This window comes from Anser anser (genome assembly GCF_964211835.1).
Source record: "Anser anser genome assembly, chromosome: 1".
In the NCBI taxonomy this organism is placed as follows: Eukaryota; Metazoa; Chordata; class Aves; order Anseriformes; family Anatidae; genus Anser; species Anser anser.
The window spans coordinates 123,101,966-123,125,514 of record NC_139720.1 but is presented as its reverse complement, the minus strand read 5'-3'; the positions used below and the strand labels follow the sequence as shown (position 1 = coordinate 123,125,514).

General features: G+C 35.8%; 1 protein-coding gene across 26 annotated transcripts in view; it reads right to left on the bottom strand.

Moving 5' to 3' along the window:
• Window positions 1-23,549, bottom strand: part of DMD (dystrophin) — a 1,241,706-nt gene that overhangs the window by 298,491 nt on the left and 919,666 nt on the right. For 24 of the 26 annotated variants that reach the window (XM_083850706.1, XM_083850697.1, XM_083850709.1 and 21 more), the window contains one exon: window positions 5,368-5,485. In XM_083850706.1, the coding sequence (XP_083706832.1) occupies window positions 5,368-5,485 (118 nt within the window). Of the gene's footprint in view, window positions 1-5,367; window positions 5,486-9,435; window positions 9,602-9,653; window positions 9,812-23,549 lie in introns of those variants that run through there. The other 2 variants (XM_083850711.1, XM_083850712.1) reach the window with 2 other exon arrangements.

Sequence of the window (23,549 nt, the reverse complement as noted above, 5' to 3'; positions counted from 1 at the left end):
CCAATAGCTTTGTTGCAAATGCTACAGCAGCAAATCTGTGCCAAGGAAGTGATTTCAAATATGGCACTCTTCCCATTAATATGCTATTGATTTCAAAGACAAAGTTTTATCTTGTTCCTATTTATTCATGTATTCTTTAACAACAAGTAGTTTCTCCTATCTTTCATTTCCATGAAGACATAGAAGTCTCACAAGATAAACAAATGGAGCTTCAGCTGTAAAGACGTGCATCAGGATGATTAATAAAGTTTGCATCTTTATGACATAGAAAGACTATTAACCAGGTTCTTGAGAAGTTCTTGAAATACTTGGAATCCAGCAAATACTAGGGTTCATTCAGTAATTTAGCTCAAAAAATCAACAAGATAACCAGGCAAACAAACTGTATATAACTACAGTTCTCTTTTACAGTTTTCTTTTACAGTCTGTGTAACTAGAAGTTTTACTACTGTATGATAAATTCCAGATTGTATGAATTTGTATTTTCAAGTGGTAAACTTGAAATACAAGTGGTATTCAATAGCTCTGAGTGAAAACTACATGGATGGCAGTACAACAGAGACAGCTATTTTAAGATGCCAAGAAGAACAGTACAGCTGTAATTCACTATGGAGTTTCCATACATTTTGTTGTGAAAGTGATGATGCGTTGATGATGTTGCCATAAAGCTGTCAAATACGGCAAATGATTCAATAAAGGCACTTTTATGGAGTTGCACAGAGAGTCTCAGATTCTTTTCAAATGACTTCAAGCACAGCTCTCCTAACAATCAATTATAAAATATAACTTTTCTTTTTTCAAAAACCAACAAACTCACTCTTCTGGAAGACATCATCTACAGACTATCCATACATTTATGTTTCGGTTTAAGAAACTGTCAAAACAAACTTCAGAAGGAATCGTTTAGGCCTCAGTAATGTAATTCTTCATAAATATTCTTCATTGAAATGTTTGCATTTAATCCTACCATTCACATATTTACTGCAATAGAGCTTTATTGACCTCTCAAGTGATATCTTGAGAGTTCACTATATTTCACACAATTGCTTAAGAAAGATGGGTCTTACTTTGGCTTATAATCTTGAAAGGAAGATTCTTTGGTCAGTAAGAGATTATTTCTTCACAGAGTTCTATAAATATTCATCTTCATACCTCCTCTCTATCACTTACACAGCCAGAAACCACAGTACAAAATTGGGATGTAAATTACTAGCAAAGTAAAAACACAGAAAGGTTATTCACTGTTATCTTTGCATGTGTATGAACACAGCAGTAGGAAGGCCTGCTATTTAAAGTTTCTTACATTTCCAAGATCTAGCAAGATCTAACGTATCTTTTGTAATTACTTTCCTAATTCTGATTCTAAGTCTGTATTTTATTTTATCTTTTTTAAAACTCTTGCTATATTTGTGTATTGACTCATTACTGGCTTTATGTATTCTATACATAGGAACTGATAGAAAATAAAAGGAATTTTCAAATTTACTTGCTTTACTGTATTCAAAGATGTCTATAAACTCATTCAGCTTAAGAAACAACGTTTTCATCAGCAGTAAAACAAAATGTTTTGGAGCCGTGATGCATTACGTAGTGAAAATTATTATTGTACATATGGTTCTGTTCGAATAGAATGCTTTATCAAGGACAGTAAAAGAGCAGAGATGTGTCTTGCTTTTTCCCAGGACTTTTTCTCAAGACTAAATGTAATTATTAATATTAGGTATTCTCCAATGTGTAACTCGCAAACTAGAATAAACAGGCATTTAAATATAACCTTGTGTAAACATCATACAATCTTTACTTTATGTACCCAAGCTTTTTAAATAGCACAGCTCCTGCAATTTCATATAGATAATGAAGTAAGGGTGGGGAAAAAAAAAGCTTCAGAGGAAATGAATCAATTTTATGAGCTTCTCCTTAATTTATGTTTTTATTTTCTAAAGATTAAAGCTATGCAATATTATGACAATTCTATTTAAAAATAACCTCCCAATCTTTCAATTTTTTGCAATTCTTCATAGATGTTCTCTATTAAACTTTTTTTACTTGCTTTATTTTGTGTAGAATGTGTACCTTGTTTGTTTTTATAAATGGCAAATCAATTTGCTATTTATCAAAGGCAGTAATAGTTTCCAAATGTAATTCACAGTTAGACTTTAATGAGTATAATAGACATATTTCTGTAAGCAGTGTGACTTAAGAGCTACCGGTATAAGCACAAAAGCCAGAATCTTCAGGGTTTTTATTCCAGTTGATGGCATATTGACCTGTCCTGTGACCAAGAGACTCTCAGTATTTGTATCAATTCAGTGATATTGGCCAGATGATTTTTTTTTTAATACCACCTTAATAGCAAAAGGTAACCAACAACATATTCATAGGAATTAGCTGATATTTTCACGTTTTCACTTCCTCAGAGTGTGAGATACCCTGCTTTAGCATGTGGGAGAGGTGGTCACTAGCTATAGCTGACTGTCAGTTCGTATGTGACACATCAGCGCAGTGAAGCACCGCACTCCCCATTCTTCTTGATGTGATCCAATGCATTTGGCACCTGATTTGTGACATTACAGAAGGCTTCATGTGTGAGTGATACACAGATGCAGCGGAGCATGAATGGTACAGTGCTGATGCACAGGTCATGAAACTGGATAAATTTGAATCAGTGCTAATAACTGCTAAGACATAACCATGGTAACCCATTCGCATTCATAGAGAGAGAGAAAAAAACACAGGAAATGGGGAACAGTCTGTGAGCAAGATAGGCTGGGAGGACTTGCGCTAGGATCCTGGTATTAAGTCCAAGTAAAATGGGAAGGATGCTCTACAAGGCTGTGGGGAAGGTGCAGACCTTAGCAAGCAGAGCAGTTTCTCTGGCCCTGGCTCAGCTCTCCCTGAGAGCAAGATTCCTAGGGAAGGACCAGGTGCATCATCCTGGGCTATGCTCAGTGTGTGCCGGTCTGCAAGGCAAAGCAACTGCATTAGGTGGGAGCCCTGTGCAGCACAGCAGGCTTCAAAAGCGCTATGTCAGAGCGCACACAGCTCTTTTGCTGGAGATAAGGACAGTCCTATATTCAGGACAGCACAGCACTGTGAAGGGGTGCAGCAGAACTACCCCAGCAGCAACTGCAGCAAGAACAAGTGGATCCTGTCTATACAGATGGTTAGCAGGCTTGTCTCCAACTAAACTGGATAGTATCCTTCTTCTTCATACAACATAGAGGAAGAAAATAACACAATTAAAATATAAACATTACTGAAGTTTTTTACTTAAAGAAATACTTAGTATGACAGACATTTGGCTACATTAAGGAAAAAAAAAAAAAAACACACAAACTTGTGTTACATTATAAAGTCCTAACTATTTTTTTCCCCCAGAAATATCAAGATCTCTTTAAAATTCAAAAGTAATAAATACTTCTTGAATAGTGTTTAGTACCTACAATTATACAAATATAAACTAACTAAGCATGAAAAAAGAATCATGAATCTCGTATGCTGCCTCAGAAGACTGGATCAAAATTATTCCTGATCATACTTTGTCTTTCCATTGCAGAAACTCAGACCTATTTCTAACAGTAAGAAATATTTGCTTACTTTTAAACTTTCACGAACGACAACAGGATAACATTAGAAGATACTATACATGTATTTACTGTATAAGGTGCAGATTTGCATTAAAGGATATTGACTGTTTCACCATAGAAAATTAACTGCTAAATCAGTTCAAAATGAATCGTGTATACTTTAAATTCAAAGCCAACTAATTGTTTTGGGAGCTTTTATAGATAAAAAAAAAATCTATGAAATCATCATATATCATACATTCACCACACCACAAGCCACAAACTCAAGCTGTGATATAGTTGGGTTACCACATATTCTTTCATGATTCAGTCTCTTTTCTTTTTTTTTTTTTTTTTTTGGTATATGAGAAAGAAGCATTTAATCTATCTTAGAAAGCAATTTCACTTAAACTGAAGTGCAGTTTTCCAACAGAAGGAAATTGAGTCTAGCATACAATTCTCGTGAGGGCTTATAGGAATTATGCTTGAATATAATGTAAAGTCTACAATTCCTATCTTCAGAAGGCTTGCCTCAGAATTAAAAATGAAAACATATACTATAAAATACTGATGGGAGAATGACATTGGTTTTGAATGAGAGCTGTGAAGTTAAGGTGTATGTACAAACTGTCTGAACTCAGCTGAGTATGTGATTTTAAAAGTAATTTGCATGTTAAACAGCAACAAGTTCTTATGTAACATATGAGTACTATCCATTTCTCCTCAAACTTCAAATGAAATGAATATATCTTCTCTCTCTCTGTCGTATTACGTTTCAAGCCAGGAAGATAATAGTTATGCAATATTGCTACTTTATATAGTACCTAAATAATATGTGTACATGCTACTACCAACAAGGCAGTCCAAACATGCAATATGATTTTGAAACATTATGAAAAATATTAACACGATGGTTAAGAAAGAAAGAAAGAGGTCATTAATGTTTTATTCAAAATTATGAGGATAGAGATGCTTAGCCTTTATCTACACCTTCAAAGTCATGTTTCAGCGAGCAATTCCCTGGTCTCCAGACCAAAACATACAGAACAGTTTGCATCCACTGAAAGTGAGCTGTCTGTGTCCACATGCACAGCATCTGACCTGGGTCTTCTCTAGGCTGTACAGAGGACCTCTAGGTTGAAAAGATGATTTTTGTCATTGTATTTTAGTCCTAAGCAGCCAAATTAATAACCAAGGATATATAACAGCCTGCCACAGAAGGCTGTTTTTTCAGCATGATCCTGAGTGTTTGTTTCATCTTATGGTGAACAGCACAAGGACATGCAAGGGTGACAACATTATTTCTCCTAATTTTTCTACCCTACACTGCTTTTGGTTAATTCTGAAAAGGAAGTCAGAACTGAAGAACTGACACAAACCTAGTATGTATCATCAGGCTTATGCCACCTTAGGGGAGATGAAAGAAGAGGCTGCAACTGTACTGCAGGTGTTGAATTGAAAGCTTCTTACAAGCTCATGGCTATACTCTATGAATTCTTCTTTTTTTTTCCTCATTTTAAGAATAATAGTATTTCATTATCTATGGTGATCACATTCCGTATTTACTGCAAATTTTCAACTACAAAGACAATTTAATGTGAAAATCTTGAAATCTGTGATCACTGACTTCCAGTTGCATAGTGATATGTAGTTCGGGAAAATCTCTGTGAGAACCCTCCCGATGGAACTCTCCCATTCATGACAAATGCATAAAATGTCTAAAAAAATGTTAAGCTTATGAAGTATTACAACATCTTTCATGTTTCCTGAAACACCATATGATAGCAGAATCATCACTTACTGCGGTCAGTAATTATTGTTCTGGCCTCTTGATTGCTCGTCTTGTTTTTTAGGTTTTGTGCTGCAGTTATTAGTTCATCCAGCTGGGGACGTCTTTGCTCCAGATCCTGTAGTATTGCCTAGTTGCACAGAAATACAAAAAATAAAATAAAGGAAAAAGCATGTAGAGTTGTCGAGAAGACCATGTGTAGGGGCTTTTTCCTGAGCCACTTTGATTTAAAGCAGAAAACCCTTTTGCAGTTTCAAATCTAATGAAGAATTTGGTCTGGACCTTCCAAATATTGTCCATATATTGTTATATATGTGCAAATATAGCATATATATTTATATATATATGTAATAAAAATCAAGTCTATCTTGTAATCACCATTATAAATGAAGCCTATATAAGTAAATATAAAATGACAACCATTCTTCATTTTTAACCCATCAAATTATGCAACGGTAAGCCTAAACCTATAAATCTATATAAACCTTTTTTCTCTGCAAACCTATAGAAACGATACTATTCTCTTAGACTATAAATTTTGTTTTGTTTTGTTTAAAGACATAGGGATTTACATTCTTATCAGATTACGCAGGATTTTTCTAGTAACTCATGAAGTCTAACTAATACTGTTTGTTTCTTAACATTTTAAGATTTAATTACTTTCTAGTGGTTTAAAGCCAATACATGACTGTTAATGTTAATTTTTCTGTCCTGACACCTTACCTAGAAGAAAAATAATCACCAGTCACAGTAATTTACGTTGGTCAAGATGTTATATAAAGCCCAGGCAATCTAACTAGTAAATCAGAAGGGGATCTACAGCTACTCACAGGGAAAAAGATGGGCTTCAGAATAACGAACCATAATCTTTATGAGGTAATAAATACTGAAATACAACAGTTTTATACGCAAGCAAAATGAGAACTCAAGAAAAGTAAGGCATATAAGATTTATGCATATATTAGTTTAACTTACACTGAAGGATTAGGGAACAGAAAACAAGGAATCAGATCAATAGTTTCCCAGATAAAAATCATCTAAAGTGTGTACTTAAAAGACATGGACCAAATCTAGCAACTTCAAGCCCCTGTAATGCAGCTTTGCAGAATTAGGAGTTAGAAGTTATTTATAATATTTATTACCAAATTATGATAAAATAATGTTTTGGCCCACAATTCTGAGTCACCAGAACACAGGAGCATGTTGGCATACTGCTAGTAGGTACAGCAGTATATCAATGTCAAGCTGACAATAAAGGTCACTGGAGGATTTTTATTTTTCAGAGTTCTTACGTGGATAATGGTTAGATAATCTGTCAGTATACTCATCTGTTTACAGACATCTGTTTAGACTGTTTTGTCTAAGTATTTTTTTTCTTAAAATGCTTTTATTCTAAATAATCATACTTTATTTTTAAAGCTGTAATTCCCTAATTCCCATAAAAAAAGACCTGCATCATCTGACCTTAAATTTGGTCCTCCAACCTAGATTAGAGTTACATAATTTCACCAAGTTGAAGGTGACAGGTAAAAGACTAATATCATTTCCTGTGTAAGGGGATTATCAAAAGAGCATGAGGATATCACTTTCAGTAAGTACAGCATGCATCGTCAAGAGCAAGCTACAAGCTCCACAGAATTTCAGTTTTGTTCAGTTATAAACTGTTCAGAAAAAAAAACAATTTTCAAGATACACGTCGAGTTATACCCTGTGAAATTCCAGTCTTTAACTTCTGTATCAGAATTTCCTTGAAAGCCTATTATAACTGACTTTCTAAACTCAAACATCCGTAGCTTTGGATGGTATTTTCACTTCTATACTGATTGGATTGCATACAGAGACACTCAGTTAATGCAGCAGATTGAGTAATTAAGGAAAGAACAAATTTCTCATTAGAAGTCACTCCTTAGTGAAAGTACTTAAGAAAAAGGAATAAAATCTACTGATGCAGTTACTACCTCTAGATATCTGTGTCCTCAAAACTATATTTTCAAGGAAGACAAGTTAATGAGTGACATGAATTTTACAATAGAAAGAGCAGTCCCATTGCAGCCTAACAACATCTGCATTATACACATTACCAAAATGGACTGTGCAGAAGGAACATTAAAGTAAGTATAACACGCTCAGATAATTGCGTGGCCTCTGAAGTAATATTTCCCTTCTCCTCTTCTTCTCCCACCTTGAAACTGTTTAGAAGAGGACAAGCAAATTAAATTATTCTAAGGTCTTACACCAACAGTGACTCCCAAACTGTTCCCTAAAGTTCCCTAAACGTATTTTTTTCTTATTTCATACTTTTAATATGATTTATCTGATCCAGCCTAAATCTAAATCTCCAAACAGATTAAATACTATGTTAGCAGCAAAGAAGAAAGCTTTTACTGTATGAAATCTAGAAAGAAACAAAACAATAGGTAAGAATGGCTCAATAAGGATCCTCTCAGTACAAAAATGAGCAACAGGTATGCCTAAATGCTGTATTGAACGATTTACCTGCAAGACCCATTAGCTATTCTTGAAACAGACATTCAAAAAACAACAACAACAAAAAAAAGCAACACCTCTTTAAAGTGTTTTTTGTTGTTTGTTTGTTTGTTTGTTTTTTTGCTAACTCTGCTGCTTTCCTGGGGAGAAGAGTCTTGTCCCTATATGGACTGTGAGGACATCCTTCCCTCTGCCATTTAATGGGAATAAAATTACTGTCTGCCAGATGTACTAATGTGTTTTTTTGAAAGGTCAGGAAGGGCATCTTGAAACCTATGAAAAGATCTAAAGATTCTTGGACCTGTCAAGGAGACAATAATGTATAGCTACAGAGCAGATGCTTTTTTCTCAAGTCTTAGAAAGATTGCTCAGAATAAGGAAAAAACAATATTCCTCAAATCAATATATTCTTTCTTTGATTCAGTGTCTGCCCAGAACCTTACTCAAACAAGGTACAACTTTTTTGTTGCTAAAAAAAACATCAGTTAAACTTGGTACAATATTAATTGATACAATTTCACCAATTGGTACAATTTCAAAGATTTAATAAATATATATTCCATATGGAACCTAAGTTGTGCGTACAAATACAAAACCTGATGGAAACATGGATAGAAGTAGTTGGTAAAATACATGATTCCTGAGCCTTCCTGTGATCCTGTAGCGTAAACATAAACAGCAACACTTGAGATCTACTTATCTTTCTTGAAGTATTATCAAAATCAGAAAAACCTTCCTTGACTGGATAAATTAATCATACAAACTGACTTTGTGGGTAACAAGAGAGAAGTGCTTTGATGAACATGCAATAAAAGACCACTAAACATGAGTCTGAGGGAAAAAAAAAAGAGAGAGAATACATATATATGGAGACACCATAAAAACTTTTATAAATTCAGCCAACTACTTGAGGTTGTAAAACTGGATCCTCAACTGGAACATAAGTGGAAACTAGTAGAAAATGTTGTTACGACAGCCATGGGAAGAAAAACTCCTTAATAGTGGCACCCTGGTGGAAGCACAACAGATGTAACAGACCAGATGCCTCTAATTTGGAATGTCTGCACACTAAATGAAATCTTCTATGCTATTTAGAAACGGGTAATACAGAAATAAAAGTTATTATGAAAGAATTTTCAAAATAAGTTAAGCAGAAATCTATCTAGTCTCCATCAGGTCACTAAAAGCAACAGTACAAATGTGGGGAGTCATCAACATAAAAAGAAACTTTTTGTTCCATAAACACTTACATTCTTATAATTTCCTGTTACTATTATTTACCTGATGTTCTGTAAAAGTACAATAATGTATGCTGTAAAACATTAAAAACCATATTTTAATCAATAATTATGTGTTAAGTGTAGGCCAACAGGAGTAGGTTAACAATGAACAAGGATTATGGACAACCACAGTTGTAGAAATACAACTTTAAACCCCCAAAGAACTTTTATTTTTTTTCCATATATTTATGAATGCCAAAGCAATAGTGCTTGGTGACACCACAATAATGGAAAAATTATTCAGTCATCAAACTTCAAAAATTATTCAGTCATCAAACCTGCCTACATTTTGTCAGAAAGCGATGCTACTCACTTTCAACAATCTTTCCACATTTGTGGACAGCAGCTGCTCAAAAGAAAAATCTAATTTTCAGGTTCCTAATTTATGGATCAAACTGTTTAAGTCAGCAACAGAAATAACTTGTATAAAATTTCAAAAAAAAAAAACAAACCAAAAACTGGAAGATATGAGAGTGACAAATTAAACACTGAAACGCAAGGCTTGCGATTGAGAATTAAAATATTCTCTACCTTTACAACATATAGCATCCTGCAGCCTGTATATTTATCACTCCAGCCACCTGTTCTACAGCTTATATACAATAAAACATAGGACCTCTAAATTATTTTTTTTTCTTCATCTTTTCTGACTTAAGAAAGCTAACAGCAAGTAAGCCCAAGGCTGATGTTTGTTAAAGAGATTTAGAGCAGACCCTCCTGATTAAGGGTAAATTGGAAGCACCACTTTGTCATAAACAACACGTGGTGAAGACTAAAACTTCCCAGCTGTTTGTGATGGTTTGATTAGGATCACCACCAACCTTGTTTAATGAGATGAACCAATGGACCACAAAAGCAATTCCTCAGTTGAACAATTAATATGAGAATGGGAACAAGAAAAAGAGATATATTTTTCTTCTTATGAACCTAGTCCTTCCTCCAAACTCACAATATTATTCTTAGAAGAAGCATAATTCCATTAAATAGTTGTTGAGGAAATGGTTTTCTTATCTTTTGAAAAATCTTAGAATCTAAATCTTAAGTTTGAACAAAAACTGAATCAATTATTTCCTAAGCAAAATGTATAGCCATGACAACTTTTAATTAAAACAACTGAATTTCTTAAAGCAGGTTGGCTTTCTAAAAATAATGTGTTATATACACACCTAGAAAAAGAAAAAAGCCATGGAAAAAAGGCTTGCTAACAATTTCAAAAAATGTAGATGTGCTACACCTACAATTCATCTACATAATAAAATTGGCTTTGTTAAGTTATTCCACCCAAGCAAAATTTGAATTTGTTTTCTTGTAACTAAGCAGGAAGGGAGTAAGAGAGAAAGTGATTGTTTACATACTCTCTGCATTTAAAAAAAATATGAAATAATTAGAGTAATTAAATGCAATGGAGTTCTCTTTTTAAGACAACTTTTGTTTTGGCTATTAGCTGTTTCATGTTTTCGCTTCAAAGCATGCATAATTTTAAGAAAACAAGAAGAGCTAGACTTACTATTCAACAGCATTGCTAGCTGATTGGTACCTGTCAGTGAAATCAAAACATTAACAGATGAGGCACTATGACCTGAGTAATTTATATAGCTTAAGTTTTCATAAGCACTTATTTTTATGCCCACTCCAGAACTGCCTGTGCAGCCCTCACCACTGGTTTAGTGAATATATCAACACCAAAAGTGCTGTTGTGGGAAAGCCACAAGTGACAACTTATCAGCTGTCTCACTAGAGGCACTAAAAAGCATCGTAGAACTTTTCGTGTGATTTTTCTGACAGTAAATCAACAAATTTGGTGGCATTATGAATGTCTGAGAAATGCTCTTGTACAACCTATGAATTCTGGTTCATAACAGGAAGTTATGACAGCAAAAAGTGCAATGTGCTTTTGACATATGCTAACAAAGCCAAGAAGAATGGAGAGTAATTGATTTAAATCTCCATGCTTTGAACAACAATGTAAGGCAATGGTGATGGCTAGAGTTGGGAAAACTCTCATCCTCTCTCTTCCTCCCCTGTTCACTGTCTACAGAAAATGACTTTGGGAGCAGGCATTGTCTAGGGAAAAAAAAAAAAAGAAAAAAAAGAAAGAAAGAAAGAAAGAAAGAAAGAAAGAAAGAAAGAAAGAAAGAAAAGGAAAGACAGGACTTCGCTTGAATCTGTTGCGGCAAAGTAAGATCTCTAAAGAAAGGTGACTGAACTGTAGAAGATAAAAAACAAACAAACAAACAAAACAAACAAACAAACAAACAAAAACTTTTAAATCTGAATTCACAGAGATATCAACTATCCTGCTCCAGAACTGCAGGAGGCAGATACCCAGATATCCACAAATGAGATAGTCAGCAAGGAAAAGTACGTGCAGCATGGGTCAAGGTCACAAGGAGTTTTCAGACCACCAAACTGGGTATCAACACTAGGAAAAACATGGCACACACGCCTCCCCTTTATGCTGGTATCCCAGAAAGGATGAGTTTAAACTACAGTAAGAATCCAAGATTTTCCATCTTTATCAAAGGAACCTACAATTTCACAAGAAGTTGCAAGAATGCTAGGCTAAAAACAAATAAATAATTTAAATTATTCTTAACAGCTACCAAGGCAACTTATAGTACAATATGTAGAGTGATAGAGGACTGCAGCAGAAGTGGCCGAATTACTGACTTTTCCTGGATAATTGGTAAATGAAGATTAATCCAGCATCTTCAGGAATGCTATGCAGTTTCAGAAACTGAGCTACTATGTGCTAAATAAGACTCCCAGATAAGATATTTTTTGGACAGACTGTGCCATTTTTACAATAATGCATAGGAAAACAAACCAAACTGATGAACAGTGGCAGCTATCTCAGACACCATCTATGGGAACACAAGCAGTGAACAGAGGGGCATTACATAAGGAGCATACTGTCCATGCTATTTTGTAAATATGGTGCATGTCCAGGGAGGGAGTCAAACCTTCCTCAGCTTCCTCATTCTAAGTGAGATATCTTGATGGAATGCACTGGAGTCCATCCAGGATGGAGAGAAGATCAAGAGGAGAATAGGAAAAAATGACAGCTTAGTATGGTTTGGGAATGAATCACTCTCAGACAAAGGGAGTTCACTCTGTACCCATTACCAAGGGAAAAAAAGAAAAAAAAAAAAAAAAGGAACAAAGCTAAAGATTAAACTGTAACAAGTGGGACAATATTTAAAGATTCAGATGCTTAGCTATAATGAGATTCATTCAACTAAAAGAACATGGTGATAAATCATGTGTAAGATCTCAAGACTGAAACAGGATGACAGTTCTAGGAGAAAATCTGAGCAGAAGTGAACTGTGTATGAAATTACAGCCTTTTGTCTCCATACAACGTGGATGTTTGACACTACTTTTATTTGCAATTAAGTATGAGTGTTATGTAAAAGAACATGAGTTTATCCATTACTTGATTATCTAAAGAATCAGACAAAACTATTCCAGGATATCTGATGTCCTTGCAGACAATTACGCTCAAAAACTTTATTGATGGGACCCAGTATTAGGAGGTACAGAGCTTCCCCAACTTCTATATTAGACAGCAAACAGAAATCTCTCATCACATAGTTACCATTTTTGGAATGTTATTTGCAAAATTTACTATTTTATTTCTCCTATATAACTAAAGTTTTTCAGAGTAAGGATTTTTCCACTGTGCTTACAAATGTGTGTTACCAAGAAAATGGAGAACAGCTGTTCTGTTTCTCAAAGCTGCAGCTTTTGTTTTTGCTTTACTGGAGTTTATTTTTTTGGATGATGGTGGTAGTGTGAACTCCTTTTATCTGAGATTCATCCAGTGAAAATTGCACTTGTCAATGCACTTCAAAAGCAAAGTAAAATGTTCTTTACCTTGTCACATATTTAAACAGAAAGTATGTTTACCTTGCATACAACAGTGTTGAATACACATAACATTATGTGATGAACAGAGGCAACACAAACAGGTATTTTTAGCTATCCTTTTCATCTTTATTATTTTTTTTAATTAAAAAAAATAACTACTATATTTTTGTGGAGAAGAAAAGCTAAGAGCTTGACCAAAGATGCTCCCCCAGTTATCCAATTTTACAGGGAAAAAAATTGCTTGAGTCAATATTTTGCTCTCCATAAAGTAAAATACAGAGTGACTTCCTCAATTTCTACTATAACCTCTGGAAATCCATGTTTACTTTTACACGGAGTTTTCTCCAGGAATAACAAATGAATAACAATTCATAACAATTAAGAAAAATAAAACAGATTGGCACAGCATCATTTGAAAAACAAACCCAAAATCTGTTACATCAGTTGGTTCTTACAACAAACTTAATAGCTCCTGAGTGATGGAAAGTGGGTGAGGGTGTTCTGTCGTTCTTATTTACCAACTTCTGATAAGAAATGGCATAACTTTAGCCCAGATCTAGTAACTTGGATCCTTTTCTTCATTCATATTTCATTATCACTCTAAAAAATGAGAACCACACAAAGTGAAAAACCCAGTTTTTGTACCTAAACCTTTCTGGCATATTCAGAAAGGTTTTATTCTTACCATTATAATTCTGTCTTTCAGTCTTTTTGTTTTGCTTTGTTTTTAAATTTTTGTCTGAGGATTATATATTAGTTTTCTTTGTTCATTTTACTTTTTACTTCTAGCCTTTATTCCCTCATGTTTCAGTAGCTATGTACTTAATTAAGTCCAACAATAACGCAGAAGGTAAAGGTAGAAAAAAAAAAAAAGAAAAATTCTGATGTTCATATTTCATTAATAGTGAAGGAAGGAGGGCAATGTATGCAATGTGGATATTGAAAGTCCAAAAAATTATTTTAAGACTGGGGAGATTATGAAGAGAAAGCAGTGGTGTACTGTAAAATTGGTTATTAAATGGTTGGACTGGGCAAGTCTTCCTTTTATAACTCATTTTAAAGAGATCTCAAGTTCTTAGTTGCCAACAGGAATTATTGAATTATTAATACCAACTTGTCTCAGTAGTGTCACAAAGATCCCAGTCTTTTGAAAATATGATATTTAACACTCAAAAACTACAATTTGCACTTCGTGTCATAAAAAGATAAGGGGTAGGCTGAGAAACAGATTTAAGTGCTGCATACTTGATCACTACATGTAGCTGAAGTAGGAGCTGTGGCTGAGTTAGGTCCCCAAGTTATTTTGCAGTGTGAAAAGCAGGTGGAGAGTAGATGTCTCAGAAGGGAACTCAGCCATGTGTAGGCTGTGTGGAAAGATGCTTAGCCGCTGCGTGACTAGAAAGACTACACAAGCACTCCTTTGATCAGTTCTGTGTTGTCTCAGGTGGAGGGTGTCCCGATGAACTCTTTTCTGAGTAATGCTGCCAATTCAACAGAGGAGGCACAGACTAACGCTGACCAGAACAGCCTGGTGTAAGGAACATCTCTGAAAGGTAGGGGATGAGAAAGACACTGAGAGCAGGTGACTCACTACCTAGACGGTTGTCTTATCCACTAGCAAACGTACAAAACAACACAAAAAGGCAGCAGCTCTTCCTCCTGCATTTCCAGTGAATTCCCTTTCGATATGCTGACAGAGAACACCCAGTAGATTAAAATATATTCAAGCAAGGCAGGTGAAGGAGGGCTTACTGTGAGGATGGGCACTGGGTTTTAAACTTCTGCAGAGTGGGTTGGAAGAGCTTCAGTTCCCAGGCAAAAGCCAAAGCAAAGGAGCACAGGAACCTGCAACTGTTGTAGAGCTGAGTGCCAGCAGAATTAGGCAAGGGCATCAAGGTTGAAGGCTGGGACAAGCACCTACGTTCTGCAATTAGCCTCCTCTTGCACTGTTCTGGCATTTTATGGAGCCATTCCTTGGTCATTACAGCTTGCTGCAGAGGGTGAATATGTTCCTGCTAAGGGCCACTGAAGACAACAGCTTTCTGACAAAACAATAATTATTTATTATGCAGACAAAAGTGTTAAAAAGATATATTGGCAGGAAACTGAAGACGGCAAAGTTCAAACACAAAAGATGTAAATTCCTAGTAGTGAATCTATTTAAAAACAAAAACAAACAAACAAAAAAAACCAGAGCAGATCACTAAAGAGTGTAAGAGATTCCTAATTAATACAATTGTATAAATCAAGGTCTTTTTTTTTTTTTTAAACAGTCAGCCACAACTTTGAAGAGCAGGAAGAGGAATCCCTACAAAAAAATCCCATGGATTATGGTTTCATAAACAGTACACGACTTTATTAGTCCATTCTAATCTTTAGATCTATGAATTTATGAGAAATTTAAAATACATTTTGGATTAAATTTCAATTCATATCTATAATTCCAATTTATCTAAGGTAGATTTTCATTGGCTTTTTCCTCAGATAAGTATCAGTCCTACTGAGTTTCCCTTCCCTCACACAGTCATAATGTAATTTAAATATATTTAATCAATTTCTGACTGAGAGCAATGTTTAAGCATAAACTTAAGCATATAACTGGAACCATTTCTTGTTCAGACAAGGGGAACTCTTACTATGAACAGTTAACGTATTTCATCTGTAACCATTGCTTGAGGCAGAAGGTGCAGACATTGATTAGTAGCTTGCAGAGGAGACACACAATTCTACTTAAGCGGAAGAAAAATCAGCAGTTTTATTTCTCAGAACATATGGTTTTATTATCTGAATGACAGTTTCAAAAATATACCTGATATAAACAGAAAACAAAGAATCACTTGTAAAGTGGAAAGACAATACTATAATAAATGTAGGCACAAATGATTTCCTTTACATGTATATTTATGTATACAGACACATAAATATGCGTATACACAAGCAGATATAGATACTGATTTTTCAATGGGCCTTTTCAATAGCTAAGATGGAGCCCAAGGAAAACTATTCTGAAAACTAATGGCCTTTCTCCAATTTCTCTTCTGTAACTGAAGAGTAACTGAGGCCTGAGGGAAATGAGCTTGAGCCTTCAAGTCTGGTAGGAACAGAGGAGGAGGATTTCTTGGGATATGGTTACAGTCCACTTATGAACATAATAAATGTTGCTTGCAAAAATGGAAATAACCTTAAAATAAACTTCACCATTAAAAGTAAAAATGAAAATAATCTTCCTTATATTATATTTGTACATTAGTTTTGAAATGCTGACATTTTTCCACAGACAGGTTTTTCTGTGAATTGTGATAGATTGTTTTGCTACTGTAATTCCCTTGCTTTAGAGAAAGAGCTTGGTTTTCAGACAGTCAGCTTTTTATTGAGACAAAAGAACGAAAACAGGCATGAGACTGTCTCTTCCAGTGTATTTTTATTTACACTTAGTTCTTGTTATGTTTTGTCAAATATGAACATTTTATAGATAAAGTACTTCCACAGTTCCAGAGAGAAATAGGCTTGTCTCCAGGTTTTAGCTGGACTGTTCTCATATGCTTGCTTTCCCTTGTAAGATGGGCCTTAGCTATATAATAAACTATGTTACACATTGCTTTGCATTAAAAATTCTGACTGCATTCAGAGATTCACTACATTCAGTTCCATAACAGTGTCACTCATGGCTGAAAAAATAACTCTGAAGATAGGATTAATGTATATAATCCCTTTTTATAGTGTTGTTTTTCAACATGAGAGGTTATTCTTTTGAATTCACAGACCTCAGTTCCTAAACCCAGGGGCTTATAGCACTGCCTGCTAACAATTCATTAATACAAAATGTTCATCTTTACTAGCTAATCCAACATGATTTTGAGATTTTCACTGACTTTTAACTTTTTCCATGCCAATACGGTATTTATCATACTAGCACTGACACATGATTTGTCATAAAGCACAATACAGTGATACATATACACTTCTGGGATAATCATTTACGAGTTTAACATATCTGAAAATTTGCCCTTATCTGATCTGTGATATTTTCACTTCTTACTTAGTAAACTAGTAATGTGCAAGAAAATGTCATACCATATAAAGGATAAACTAAGGATTGATGCAGCCAATTCTCCAGGGGTGGCAAACCCAAATTAACTAGGAGGCTGTGAAGATGCATCTGGACCCTTGTCTCTGTCTCTCCTTCTCCCTGTTAGCATAACAAAGTCAGTTCAACTGAAAGGCCATATTGGGAGGTGGAAACGAGCTTGCAAATATGTTACATTTTTAAAAATTAATGATTTGTATCTCCCTATGGAAATGAGAGTATTGCTAGATTGTGACAAGCAGTTCTTCAAGAGCTAAATCCTGGAAGGACTCCAGACTGAGGTCACTGGCTTTCTGCAAAACCAGCCTGCAAAACTGGGAGGTATTTTACAGTCTATGCTGCTGAAAAATGTATCTATCTTGGCAAAATTTTCTTATTCAGCTTTTTGACCTTAATCCTTCTACCCTCTTGAAAATTATCACATACACTTCTGAAAGCAACCTTCTTTTCCACCAGTGGCTTTTTCCACCAGACAAAAAACAAGATTTATTTTTTCTTGAGAACTACATGTGAAGGAAAACAATTCTTTTGTCAGCTATTAATTATTAACACAAGAAAACAAAGTTTAGGAAGCTACTATTTATGTTGTTTCTACTTTGTCCCTCCAGAGTACCCTTCCAAATACCTTCATTCCAAGCATTAGAAAATGCAAAGATGTACATTGCAGCCATTGTCCAACGGACTTGAAGAACTCTCTAGAAACATAGGCTAAGGCTCATAAAAACAAGAATGTGCTAAGATTCTTGCTAAGATAAAACAACTGTGCTAAGAAATAAAGAGAAATATTACACACAAGACAGAACAGATGCCATTATCGCTTAGCCCTGATGAACCAGCTAAAAGCAACATCAGTTTATTTATCCATGACAGAATAATATATTTTGGTTAAAACCAAAACAAAACTCTGAAGCACTGAAAAATTTCAGAGCTATGCCTCAGCATGTCCAAATGGTCTGTGTCAGCTACTTTCTCAGAAAGGGTATTGAGGGCTACGGAGGCAGCACTGGCTGATCATTTCTCATCTGTACCACGGCACTGATGCCACTATGCTGGCTTACTCCCATGCCCCTCTTCTTGCTTTCAGTCTGTGCCTTGTGCTGGAAAGTACAGAAGATAAAAGTAGCAGGACCCCTGCCCTAAATAAAATAACTGAGTAAACAAACAAACAAACAAACAGAAAGAAGCAAGCTGGCAAAGGAAACATAAATTAGCTGGTCTGCTTTACTGGAGATGGGTACCTGAAGAATGGAGCATGGTGATTGTTAGTATGCATATACCTGAAGTCACCATATGTCATTTTGAAATTTGGGCAACACCAGGACAGTATGCCAAAGAAGGGCAACACCAAAAACAGTGGCATAGAACATTATTAAGGCTGTGGTAATAGAGAAGTCATGGTTTTTATTTTATTTTATAAACAGATTCTTAACAGTGGAATAATTGCTGTGATTTTATTTTCATCCTCTGTATACCAGGTCTGATCTAAATCAGCCTGGTGTAACTTCTTTGAGCATAACCCTACTTTTCTTTAAAAAAGCAACTACAGCAAAACCACAAAAACACACAAGGAAACAAACAAAACAAAAGTAGTTTCAAAAACCTGAATAAACCTTACTCAGTTTCTAAAATTTTAGGTTGCTTTAAAACTTTAATTACTCACTGCTGCAGATGTGCAGGCATTCAAGATAACATAATTATAACTGATCCAGCACGTATGCCAAGGTAGTTCCCTTGTGAAATGATGGTTTATTGTTTTCTAATGTCACTGTAGATCAAAGAGAAATGTTTCAAACTGTCTTCACGGCATGAGACATTGCATATCAGAGTCATCAGATCACCCAAGTTGCTCCCTAGGAGGACTGCTCCCCTCCATAAACAACTAAAGTTACATAGGAAATACATTAAGAGAGATTTCTATACATACAGACAATTGCACAGAATTTCTGGCTGAGGGCACATTTATTGAATTACCTCCAAACTCTATCCACAAACTAACAATCACTCAAACCCTGAACAGTCTGGAAGCACGATCATGCTCATTACTCATACTGAACGAAAAAGTCATCTCCTGCTACAGGAGCATTAACCCCAGGGCCAGCCGGAGGTGCCCGGAGCCCGGTACCACTGCAGGTTGGACATGAGATCTCTGAAAGAGGGAGCAGCAGTCCCTGCCCCGCACTGCTCCCTTCCTACCCCCTACCCAGCCGCTGCCGCACCACAGCCCGCAGCACCTGCCTGAGGAGGCCGCGAGCTCCAGGCTCAGCACGAGCACACGAAGGCAGCTCGGGCCTGACACCGGCAGCCCAGGAGGGCAACTTCATGGCTCCAAATACTTGAGGAAGGAAGCGCAGAAGTCACGGGCAAGCAGTGGTCAGGGGAAAACAGGAGTGAGAATGAACAGCAGGAGAGGGGCATGAGAGGCAGGAGATGGAGGTTTAGGAAAAGCGGTGATACGCAAGAGAGCAGATAATTGATATTTGAGCTGTGCAGTCCAGAAAGACAGTCAATTCTCAATTACCCATGGATGATTTAACCTGAATTCTGGATTAAGTACTGCATGGGCTAGAGACACTAAAGCTGATTCAGTAAAGAGCAAGCTTAGGTCAGATAGACTTAACTAATGCATGCAGAGCACTGTGTGAACACAGCTATGTAATTTCTGGGGCCAGCTGAGCAGTACGGTGCCTTTCAGGAGCAGCCTGAGTTAATGAGACCTGATGAGTCTCAACTGACTGCATGCAGAACCACTTACCTTATCCTGCATCTGCTCCCCAGCTTTATGTCATTGAAAACAGCTGCAACGAGCCTATCTGTTATCAATGCACCTCCACAGTACAGCAGTGCTACTAGCATCCCTGTGTGTATGCAGGTGAGTGATAGAGAAAGAGGTCGGAGTCAGACCTTCACTGTTGCATATTCCATATATTTTTCTTAAAGGTACAACACTTGTGGATCATCTTCATGGAGCATTCTAAGGATTCCTGTACTAATGGTCCTTCATAATTTAATCTTAAACATATTTCTTATTATTCATTCTGGAAGGATATTTTCAAATATTTGTTCACTATTTCAACCTCTATGTCACTGCTTAGTCTGGTTATTGATTAGAACTTGCTGTCAGCAATCCTTTTAGCTATCTATTTGTTGTTGTTGCTCTTCCCTACATCTTCTACCATAAAAATATACATAGATAGTAGGTATTTGAAATGTATATATGTATACATATATGTATACACACACATTGACACATATATATGTATAGGTAATATGAATCAGTAGTCAATAATCTGATAAGGAAGTATACTCATCACAGGTGGCCTAACCAGCTTCCTGCACTGTCATCCACTGTTATGCCACCATTGGCAACACCTTTCAAACCTACTGCCCAGTTCTGTTCTGCAACACTGTACAAAGCAGAGATTATTCTCGCAGATGATCTAAGGTTTGTAATCATTTTGGTTGCAACATTTAAAAAACAAAACAAAAAAAAAAGCTTGTTCTAGCACTAATCCTAGCTGACATCTTCAAGGCAGAAGGTCTCTGTGTGAAAGAAAATAAACAAGCAATATAAATTTTACTTGTTGTAGGACACCATTTTTACCTAACTCAGAATGAACTGTAATGTGGCAACTCATGCATTTCAGTTGTAATACCTGAGAACTTGCTTAAGCGATCTCCTAGTCTTTCATAGTTACCTTTGAGAACCTGAAATGGATGAGTATTGTTCACTTTTGAAAGAAGGATAGAGAACCCAAGAAATTTTTGATGAATAAGTCTGAGTTCTGTTCTAAAACACATTATCCATCAAACAATCTGTGAGCAAAGGAAAAAATAAGAGGTAGCAGCCAACAGTTTACCAAGAATAAGTAATAACCAATCAACTGACTTTCATCTGGAGCATAAGATTTGTTAAGTGAACAACAGGTAGAAGTTATGTCTGACACCCTGAACAAGGCTTCTGCCCATGTGAAATTAACACAAGCAAGCTAGGAAATTTTCATCTAAGAGGAAATTAAACTCATTGAAAAGCATAACTTAAATGAAGTACTATGTGGAAAGGCAATACCAAGTGAAGTTATGTACAGATTTGTACTATATCAAATATTAATCACTGTTTTCATTAGTTGCTTGGTTGATGTAATAGATGGTAGATTTAGTACAATCTCAATGATACCAAACCCAAAAAGCTGCAGACACTCAAGAAGACAGGAACACAGTTCAAAGTGGTCTCGAAAAAAACTAAGAATTAATTCAATAAATGCAAAGCATTCAAATAACTTAGCTGAATAAACTGGATGAACATAGAAATGGATTGCAAATGACTGGACAGATGGTCAAAAGTCTAGAAACAAGGAAAGAAATTAAAACAAACAAACAAACAGGATTTGTTTAGTCTAGAGAAGATTGAATTAACTCAGTATCTGCTTTAAAATATATAAAGCTATTGCTGAGAGAAAGAGAATAAACTGTTCTCAATTTTCATGGTGGTGACATAATTAGCCTAAATTGCAGCAGGGGATATTAAGGTTGGAGAAAAACATCTTTTGAGCTGCAAGGACTGCAAAGCAGTGAAACAAAATTTCTGCAAAGCTACAGAAAAAAATCCTGACTTAAAGAGCAGGTTAGACAGAAATTGGTCAGAAATTATTTAAGTCTAGCTGATCCTGCCTGAGGCAAAAATCTGGACTATACAACCTTTCAAATCTCCTTCAAGACATAATTATTACACCTATCATTTCTTTATGGAAAAACAAATACAAAAATAAAAAAAAAAGCATGGAAAATAACATCGAATGCTGTGATAATTCATAGCATCATTTTCACAGAAGTTGAACTGTTGGTTTCCATAAAAATATGATCAAGTACATTTCCTATAGCTAACACATTTTCAACTTTTAATTACTTGATAGCAATAAGGAAAAATGAGAAAGGGAGAATGAGAAACAGCGCCTGCAGACTGGCTGACTATATTAGAAGAATACCACTTACTAAATAATTTTTTGCAGTTTCCCAAATCAAGCAACTTTCTTTGAGCTAAGTTACTGCTGTTGAAATCGGTCCCTCTTTGTCACTGCAGTTTCTCATAGTATGGTATTTTCACTGGAATGACAGTGCAAAATAGTTGGGTAGCACTTCATCTTCTCTGTTTTTTCTTCTACAGCAAACTGCCAGCCTCAATTTCTTAGCTAAGATTTACAGAGCTTGCTTTACTTTAGCTGGCATACCAGGTTTCTCAGAAGTTTTGGGCAGAATGGTAGTTAGATGTGCATTGTAACATATGGATGCATAGTATATGGGAAAGATAGGTTGTGTGAGTGCTGGGATACCATTATATATTTAAAAGTATTTCATATTGCCTAACACCAGTTAATCCCAACAATTAACCTAGAATTCACATTCCAGGTCTAATGAATATGATGAGCCTGCAATCAGGAGTAACACCAACTGAAGAGGGAGATCAGAGATGTTGTGATGGCAGGAGGTGACAGTAATGCAAAGCTTCAGTCACACAGTGTTGTGATTCTGAAACTGGCAACGTCAGGCATATATGCCTGCCTTCCCCATCTGGTAAATGTTGGTAAAAACCACTCTGAAGAATAAAATTAACACCTCCTATCATATGTTTGGAAAGAGCTAAGATAGCTTTTTGTTAAAGGAAGTCTTGGGCTTATTTAAAGAAATCAACAAGCATGCAGAGAAGGATGATTTGGTTCAGGCAGGTTATGTGAATATCTGAAATATTTTTGAGAAAGTGCCAAAATAAAATAAAATTAAGAAACTTGGTAATGTTACATAAAAAGAAAGGTTTTCTCCTTAATACCTATCTAAATGGTGGAAAAACAGAAAAGTGACAGTAGGCACGTACTCTATTCTTGCAATGGAAATGCATTTAAAACAGATGAACGAAAAGATTTATATTCGTAGCAGGTGGTAAGTATCTGGAGCTTGCCGCCACAGGAGGTTGTGAAGACCAGCAGCTTCAGAGACAACCCAGACAACAGGGCTGATAAAAAGATGCTACAAGGCACTAATGTGTCTCCTGATATCGCTAAACCAGCATCTATGGATGCAGAGGGTGGGGGCTAAGGCAGTACAAGGGGAATGCCGCAGCAAGATGGTGCACTCCCCTTGCGTGGCCTGGCCAGCCAACACCACTAGGCACACCTTGCCAGGCGAGGCAGAACTCTGTTTTGCCCCAGTGAGGTATTTCTTATGTTTCAAGTGTAATGAGACACAATTTTGGTCCCTTTTAGAAACCTGGTTATTCTTTTATTTGTTGTAGGTCTAAAAATGCCAGTTCTGTGGATTTAAACACTGAAAGATCTCCAGCAAACATAGAGTTAATGAGACTTTTTTTTTTTAAGAGTAACGTTGTTCTCAACCAAATTCATGCCAAATCCTATATATAATGTTTCATTCTTTTTCTAAATTATAGGGAAATCTGTAGCGTTATAAATAGATCCTCTTTC